Source organism: Bidens hawaiensis, unplaced genomic scaffold (genome assembly GCF_021521415.1).
Source record: "Bidens hawaiensis isolate Kalapana, Puna unplaced genomic scaffold, B.hawaiensis_p1.1 tig00000978_1, whole genome shotgun sequence".
Classification (NCBI taxonomy): Eukaryota; Viridiplantae; Streptophyta; class Magnoliopsida; order Asterales; family Asteraceae; genus Bidens; species Bidens hawaiensis.
In genome coordinates this window covers 3,645,295-3,654,995 of record NW_027491058.1, presented here as the reverse complement: position 1 = coordinate 3,654,995, position 9,701 = coordinate 3,645,295, and the positions used below count along the sequence as shown (strand labels likewise).

At 35.1% G+C, this 9,701-nt stretch overlaps 1 protein-coding gene across 1 annotated transcript; it reads right to left on the bottom strand.

Annotated features, from left to right (window-relative positions):
• Window positions 1-9,014: 9,014 nt before the first annotated feature.
• On the bottom strand, window positions 9,015-9,491 carry LOC143549548 (protein AGENET DOMAIN (AGD)-CONTAINING P1-like). The gene has a single exon (XM_077040437.1). It carries the CDS (start codon window positions 9,489-9,491, stop codon window positions 9,015-9,017), a length of 477 nt encoding a protein of 158 aa, XP_076896552.1.
• Window positions 9,492-9,701: the final 210 nt, after the last annotated feature.

Below are 9,701 nucleotides of genomic sequence, written 5' to 3'. Positions count from 1 at the left end.
ATGGACCGCAAACACCTAATAAAACCCCGAATCTGAAATGATAAGTAAACAATACGTATGTAAAACAAAACAACAATGAATAACAAATCTTAAAAACTTATACTAATGACTTACAGCTGCACCCAGAGCAACAAAGGACATCTCAAACCGGTTTGACTCATCTCTAAATACATGTGTTCGAGTTCCTGGATTGGAAATTTCTAAATTGTGAAAATAAATGGGAAGTCTCCCGAACGAGTCGTCGGAGTTACCAAGAAGTTGACTCTCGGCATAAAATTTACCTTTCCAAGCTTGTTTGTATGACAAAGCAACCATGAATCTTTCATTCATAATGTTGACAATATCGTTCCCTTTAATGTTACGTGTGATGTCCTTCAACATGTACTTAACGCAATTTGCAACTACTTTTTTATTTGCATTACGATGGTTAGGATGCAACGAACTTCTGGAACATGTATGGACCTCATGAAAATACGTTATGTAAAATGCTTTAGTGTCATCGACGTTAATTACGTGACCGCAACCTCCACTGATACCCATCAGACTTACAGCGCACATCTAATCGTGTTGTGTTAGATCTGGAAGTGATGAACTCAAAGCCCTCAGTTATTGCCATCATTCCTAACTCAAGTTGCAAATCGTCTTTGGTCATAAACAACTTGCTTAAAATATGATGCGAAGAGGTGGATCTATCTTTACGTATCTTTCCAATTTTTGAGTTAGAAAGACTACCTTCATCAATAAGCCGGCGACCTTGTGTAGAGACACTACCAGTAAAATCACTATAAACGGTAGTTGTTATATTCAAATCCGGTACGCATGGCAAATTCAGATCGGGGACTGTTTCGTTGTCGGACGTCTTGAAACCCTCGTGGCCAAGTTGCGCTTCGGACACACAACCCTCAACACATTTTTTTGGCATAGATCACCAAATTCTCCAACCACATACACATACACAATTCCAGAATTGTTGCTTTTCATAAGTTTCTTTAAAAATATACACATGTCGTAATCATCTTCTATATCCACAGGATACACGTACGATATACATGGCATACCTTAAACCGGTCTTGAATCATACCTGTCAACTTACTATATGTAACGTTTGATGGCAGAATTAAGCCCCCCCCCCCCCCCCCTTTACAATTTACAGGGACGTACTCGTACTTTCCATTAACTACTTCCCATTTACCACCATAGCAAAACACCACGTTATCAAATTCCGTGAAAACAACCCATACAACTCAACAAAGTAAAAAATCCATTAGCATATACGATGGGATAATTGAAAGTTAACTATAAGAGTCAATAATAAATTAGATGTTAATGGAGATGTACAACTTGACAATACATTTCAGTTCAAATCCATCGTTGACAATACATATGTGCTACAATCCAAGTTTGACAATGGTTTTCAACATAAAGTCAACGTGTTTTGAAAAGGGTTAGGTGGATGGGGTCCACACGAAGTATTTCTCCTCAAATATGTCTTTGAACATGGATTTTATTACAATTCCAACTTTGACTATGGTTTTCAATATAAAGTCAACGTGTTTTGAAAAGGGTTAGGTGGATGGGGTCCACACGAAGTATTTCTCTTAAAAAATGTCTTTGAACATGAATTTTATTACAATTCCAACTTTGACTATTGTTTTCAACATAAAACCAACGTGTTTTAAAAATGGTTAGGTGAATGGGGTCCACATGAGATTTTTCTTCTCAAAAATGTCTTTGAACATGGAATAAATAAGAATTCCATCTTTGACTTGGGTTTTCAACATAAAACCAACATGTTTTGAAAAGGGTTAGGTGGATGGGGTCCAAGTGAAGTTTTCTCATCAAGAATGACTTTGAAGATGGATTTTATTACAATACCAACTTTCACTATGTTTTTCAACATAAATCTCAACGTATTCTGAAAAGGGATGGGTCCGCCAAACTACTTTGTCTCGAAAACTATCTATGAAGATGGTTTTGTATAACATATCCAACTTTGACTACTGGTTTGTATAACGAATCCGACTTTGACTACTTATTTATGGTCAAACATAACGTTTTCTTTGAGTTGTTATATCTATAAATACATATACATATATTTGGGGCAATATTATTAACAAATGGGATACACTAATATGTTAGAACACATACATTCGGCGTATACAAAAATCATGCGAAGACCAAGAAGGAAGCCACCAGAATTATTTTTAACCAACTGTCGATGAGTTGTTGGAATTGGTGATCTCGGAATAGAGTCGTGTCTCCACAAGGTAGAAGTGGTAGATTTCAAGGTACTGACATGGTTCCTAATTAGAGGGCCGAATAGGTACAACTGACCCTACCACGACCTACTAAGATTTTGCAGACCGGCCGATTTTTTATTTTAATACTTGTTTTTAATATATGTACTTTTGTAATAATTTTAATACAATTTTATTTAGTGTATTTTTATTTCAATTTTCTTTTGATTTAATAAGTTAAACGTGTCTTCCTATAACTCAATTTCATCATACGCTCGACGATACATCTACTAAAATTAAGATTATTAACTAAACAACCATAACAACCAAAGACAAAAACTTAAAAAGAACGTTAGCAATAAGTTTCATTCGCCGTATGACGTCGGAAGTTAATACACTTTAGTTCAACACATATTGGAACAAAAACCTGAAATTTATTAAAAAAAACAACTAATTACTAACAAAATTATTGTAAACAACAAAAGTAAAAAAAAAATAAACTTACCACATCTACGTTCCACAACGGAGGACATCATGGATCCTCGCCGTTAACAAGATTTGGATCAATGGAGTCTGGTGCTTCTGTAAAACATGGAGGAAGGATAGACCAATGTAAAACTATTAAAAGCTTCGAATCGATTATGCATGAGATACCTAACCCAACCATCTGAAAACAAATATCAAGAAATTAACACTTCATTGGAAATATGTAACTCATTCACAACTAATTGAAAATAATAACAAACTAATTTGTAATTATCAAATCATATTCAGATTTACGCAAAGTTTAGAAGGCCACCTAATTCACGACCTAGAAGTAGATGAACAACCCAACCCGAACAACTTCATACGGGAGTGGGAGAAGAAGAACATGGTTGTGAAGGATATGAAAAAACAAACAAAAGGTTTGAAAAAGGTTTACAATAGAAGAAGAAAATGAACTTAAATTGAAATTCGATTCCGAAGTTGAAATTCATTTGAAAATCATCTTTGGAGATGAATATCAATTAAACTTTAAAACCATAAATTTGAAAACTCACATTGCCGATGAAAACAGCTTGAAACATCACGTTAAAGTTGGTTTTCTTCAGGTTATATTTGATGTCAAAATTTACGTCTAGAAACCGAGAGTTATCCTCTCTTTCTTTCGGAACATATCCAGGGAGACTGTTTTCCAATGACAACATAACGTAACTTGTACGTGGTTCTTAGTAAGGCATTAATAAGTAATTTAAAAATCAACAAGTATGTTTACATATCGTATACGGTCATTGTCCAATCAGTCAGTCATGTCAATACAAACAAGTAACCAATGCTTATGCTTGATATTGGTCGGGATGTAAAACTTTGACAAAATATAAACAAAACCTGTTTAGACACAATAGCCGTGTTAACGGCGAATAAAATTTAACACAAACAATATCTTACCTTGTCAACGCCTTCTAGAGTTGGAAATGGGGGCATTGTTCCATCCACAAATTTAGATTACACGCTATGGAAATCTCGTAACGCCTGTAACCATTCTGGTGGCAAAATCGTCCAATTCGAACCCGGAGCTCTTTCGAGTAACAATGTGTAATTCCACAGCTTCAAATGTTGTTCCACATTTACAAATCAATTGGTAAAAAATAAGGAAACAACTTTTTAACATAATATATTCTTAATGTTGTTAATAACTGTTTACTATTGTATCCAACCAACCACCATGCGTGGTCCCAATCAGCCTCCCACAGAATTCAAAGTTCAGGGATAGGCCCGAGTCAATTGACGTGTAAACGTAGAAATCCTTTTTCTTGGCCCATTCCTTGATAAGATGCTCTGAAAACTCATTTTCATCACGTTTAACTCGGACCCTTTTCTTTAAACCACTCCTAGCTAATAGGTTCGTACGGTGACAGTAACGCCCGGGACAGCATTCTTGGTCTTTTAGTTTTTACCTCAGCTATGGGCTGCCAATAATTGTAGGAAGAGTTAAAGATACATTACATGATTACTAATTTGTTATCCAGTTGTAACATGACCTTGCTTACCATTGGGGTTACTTGCAAAGCAGAGTCAGCAACAATAGGACTACAACATTAAACATCCACCTCGTCAACTTCGAATTCTGAGGCAGACTAAGTAAAAAAATATTTCTTGTTTATATTTATATTTATATAAAAAATAGAAAACTAATCAATACAAAAAATTTAAAAATATACCTCATCATCAGTTTCAGATTTGTCAACACAACCATCACGATCTCTTTTTCTTGTGGAGCTTATTTTCTGTGACAATTAGTAAAAAAAATGATTATAAGGTGAATACTGCAAAACCTCACTTAATGATTAGGTGTTTACAATATTTAAACACAAACAACGAAACTACTTGCATTCAGAGCAGTGATAAATATTCAATTGATTCTTGGCAAACTTAATGAACAAATTCTGCATAAGGGTAACAAATCAAATATAATAGTGAATACTACAAAACATCAAAGATCATTGACGTATAAAGTAACTAAAGAAGGTACCTCATATTGTTGGTGATTTGCTTCACTTTGTTTTTCATGCCTTTAGTGCCTTTTGATGATAGTTTCAAGCTGCTCCCTGACAGTTGCGGTACCTCAAGCATGTTGCTGACGAAATCGTTAATTTTCTGGTTCTCTTGTTGGTTGGGTTGCAAACCTTCCAATGCATTATTTTGACCGCCCATATCGTTTTCATATACTAACTCATCATTAGCCGCCCATCCGGTTTGGTTCAAAGTAAAACTGTTACTAGGAAACAAGGTAGGGTTTCATGAAAAACAGATTGGTTAACAACAGGGACGGGTTGGTTATCCTTAGAGATGGGATTGTTAACTTGAACAAAAGGTTGGATAATCTGACCGGAAGTTTGACCGACGGTTTCATTACCTACGAAACTAAATTGGTGGTGGGATTGGTGGTCGGATTGGTGGTCGGATTGGTGGGATTGGTGGGATTAATGGTGGTCTAATGGGTTATTGGAATGGTGCCTTGATGGGTTGTGGGATGAGGTGTGGGATGAGTTGGTTTCAAAGCCGATTATGTCATGTTGACCTTGTCCACATTCATTGATTACATGTTTAAGCGGTGTAATTACATTTTTGTTTAGCACCTTCTTATGTATGTACTCAAACGACCCTTTGAAATGGCTTACCTCGGCTTCAGTAAACGTCATCCATTTCGGCATAAATGGAGCCTTAAATTTAAAGAAAAAGAAATTAGTTTGCATTCAATCTCAAATTAAGTGATTGTTTTAAAAATAAATATTCAAATCCCATATTAAAACCTTTTTTGGGTTGGCAAGAATTTTGGCTACCGTGCCACATTGAAATCAATGGTCTTGGTTCCAACCTAGGCATCTGGGAATTTTTTGGGTGTACTCGCAATCACAGACTAAGATGTATATGGTAGAACTTCAAAGATCCACATCTACAAATCATAAGACAATAAAACAAGTTAAAATTACGGTTTTAAGGTGTACCTAGTTAAAAAACAACATCAATTAGCAACGAACAGCATCAATTGGTTCCATATCTGTCTTAGTACTTAGTATGGCCGTCAAAATCCCCACCTTAATCTTACCATCAAAACCAATTCTTTTAAGAAACTGTTTGTGAACATTACCACCCACACGTTGAACATTTTCGCCAAACGTAAAATCCGTGATGACTGCAAACTCTTTCGGACCGAAACGAACTTGATTCAAACCAACCATATCATCAGTGGCGGAGCCACACTATTACCACCAGGTTCGGCCGAACCCGGTCCTTTTTCGGTTTTATATATAACCTATAGTGTTGATTTAACGAGCGAACCCATTCTTTTTCGGCGAGCGAACCCATTATCATTTTAGAAAAGTATATTCGAACCAATTGATTATAAAAAGTTTAGTTATTAAACAAATAAAAACATCAGCCATCGACTCAGCAACCGATCAACTCGACTCAACAACTGATCAACTTTTTTCTTCGCCATTCTCCTCAAGGTTACAACCATCGCCAACAACCAATACATGTTGGTCAATCGTTTGAGAAGTGTTTTTCTTCAATGAAGCATGTGAAGTCGGATTTGCATAATATTGGGTCACGATTATATAAATGATACATGTCTTTGTTGTATTGAGAATGAGTTATTTTTCAAGTCGTGATTGAAGATATTTTTCAAAACATGAAAACACGTAAGGAAAAATTATAATATGCAATATCTTTATATATAATAACTTTGTATATTAATATGTTAATGAAATATTTTTGTTACTATAGTGATATTGTATTTTATTTAATTAATCGATTGATCAACCCAACCCGACCCATTCGGGCGAGAAAACTTTGACGCCGGAAAAAAAATCAAGCATCGAAAATTCCAAACCCATAGAAGAATGTTTCTGGCTCCGCCACTGCATATCATAATAAATATGATCGTACTCAGGGTCAAATTTAACGTCCGATTCCCGCTCTAAAATGGCATGCATTAGAGGGCAATTAGACTTATTGGCCTTGACATTAGTCCAGTCACTAAAACATTGTGCCATCCAAAGATCTGAATGGTGGTATAATGCTTAAGAACACTATCAATCAACTTTAAATCACTCCAAACGATTCGTGTATGAGGGGACTTTCTCTACATTAGAAGACACTTGAGTATTAGGGTTTCATAAAAGTATGTCGAATTTTTATTTAAAAATAAATTAGGGTTTTAAAGGTGTGATAAAGGTTCAACAAAAAAACAATTAATTTAACATACCTCTTTCTGCTGATGGCCACCAGCGTTGTCTACAATATTCTCGTCATTCTTTACAGAATCAGCCTCAGAAGGCACGATCACAAGCTCCATGTGGGTAAGCTTACTTGTCGGCCTCGTGCTACCAGAATGGAAAACAAAACAAAAGGAACAAGATCTATGTTTGGGAAGATATAGTGAAGATGACAGGAGTATGGTGGGAAAGAAGGTTGAAAGGTGGAATATGGGAATGTGTGTGGGGTTGGTCCCGAGGAGGTTTTAAAAGGCGGGATCACAATTTCGCAGGATTATTCCAAAAATATAACGGGTCCGGGCTTTTTGAGATTGGGTTATCGTCAACATTATTATGGGCCTTCATTTAATGGAGCATATAATATTGGGCCTAATTATAACGGACCATATAATATTGGGCCTAAGTATAAAGGAGCATATAATTTTGGCCCGCATTATAACGGACCAGATAATTTTGGCCCACATCTTAAATTACAACATATATTTGGGAAACACTTTAACGTACAACATATAAACCGGGTATAATTAAACGTTGAACATATTTTTGGGCCATATTTTAATGTACAACATATATTTGGTTCATATTTTATCGGTCTAGCCAATAATTGACTTGCAACGTATATTTGGGAAACGCTTTGACGTACAATATATAAACCGGGTATAATTAAACGTTGAACATATTTTTGGGCCATATTTTAACGTATAACATAAAATTGGTTCTAATTTATCGGTCCAGCCAATAATTGACTTGCAACATATATTTGGGATACACTTTAACGTACAACATATAAACCGGGTATAATTAAATGTTGAACATATTTTTTGGCCATATTTTAACGTATAACATAAATTTGGTTATAATTTTATCGGTCCAGCCAATAATTGACTTGCAACATATATTTGGGAAACACACATATAAACCGGCTATAATTTAAAGTTGAACATATTTTGGGCCATATTTTAACGTATAACATAAATTTGGTTCTAATTTTATCGGTCCATCCAATGATTGACTTGCAACATATATTTGATAAACACTTTAACGTACAATATATAAACCGGCTATAATTTAACATTGAACATATTCTTGGGCCATATTTTAACGTATAACATAAATTTTGTACAAATTTTATAGGTCCATCCAATAATGGACTTGCAACATATATTTGGGAAACACTTTAACGTTCAACATATAAACCGGGTATAATTTAACGTATAACATATTTTTGGGCCACATTGTAACGTACAACATATATTTAGTTCAAAATTTATCGGTCTCGCCATAATTCATATTTAAAATCTTTTATTTTAAATACACAACAATTTTTCCCTAAACTTGCCTAAACTCATTACAATGGCAAAACCGACCTTCAAAGATCCAGAAACACGCCTTCTCCCTGTTGTTGATAAGTTCGACGATATTGAAACCTTCATATATGTTTTCGAAGATATGCACGTCGAAGGAAAGAAGGTTTTGCCCCCACCCGAAGTCATGGAAACAACAGATGATCCCTTTGCCATATGGGATGGTGATGACTTTGACATAGATGCAGCTTGGGAGGAAGCATTTAGTGGATTGATGATCCATGAAAATCAGGTTGGAAATAAAAAAGAAGCCGATTCAAAGAAATAAAAACAAGAAGACAAAAAGGGTGTTGATTACATGGAAATCAACTAATGTATAACTTTAAAATTGTAATTCTCATTTCGTTTCTTGTAAAAATGTAGTTTGATGAGATTAGTTTATGTTGTTTTCTTGGCTAATCTTTTTTATATTTGGTTAACACTACATACACATAAAACACTAAATACCTTAAAAAGCATACCATAATATTACACAGAAACACTAAGTTGAAAACTTAGTGTTAAACATTACATTATGCCCTTACATTGAACCACAACAACAAAACAAAAGATGTTTCAACTACACCACACCAAGGATTACACAAACTTGCACAAACTATTACACCATAAAAACTACCCAAAGTTGCACAAACTTCAACTACTCCAAACACTATTCAGTTACGAGAGTACAACCAAACCTCATTTGCTGCATCCCAGTCCCGATGAACACAAATGTCAGTAAACGGGTAAATGATATCCTGATTTGTGCTATCAAAATGGACAAGATACTCGGTTTCTCCAATTTTGCTAATAATACGACCAAAGGACAAAAACAATCCAAGATCAAAGCCACTAACAAAAACTTTTTTGCTAATAATACGACCAGCCCACCAACCATCGTTTGCAAATACATCCACTTTCTCACCAAGATCAAAGCCACTAACAAGAACATCAGCAGGTTTCGACCTTATTTTATCGGCCTTCACAGAATCTCTTAACAAACCGGATTGATCAGCTTCAAGTAGTGTCCGGAAAATCACGATGTACGTCTCCTTCCCAACCCGTGAGATTATGTTTCCATCATAAAACGAACCCAAGAAACCCGGACCCATATCAAAAACTTCAATCGGATCACCTCGCTTAAACTTCATTCTTCAAGATGATATCACCCAGATTTTTGTTTGTTTATGAGAAATGAAATGAAAATAATCAACACGTTATAAGTAATGTATGAACAAAAGTTTAAAGTCCAATGAAAATCATCTTGGCAGTTGAATTGTAATAAAAAATCGTCTTCGAGGTTGAAATTCATTTGAAATTCATCTTTCGAGATGAATTTCAAAATAACTCAAAAATCATCT

Excerpts from the sequence above, each read along its gene's own strand:
- LOC143549548 (XM_077040437.1), bottom strand. The coding sequence starts at position 9,491 with ATGAAGTTTAAGCGAGGTGATCCGATTGAAGTTTTTGATATGGGTCCG.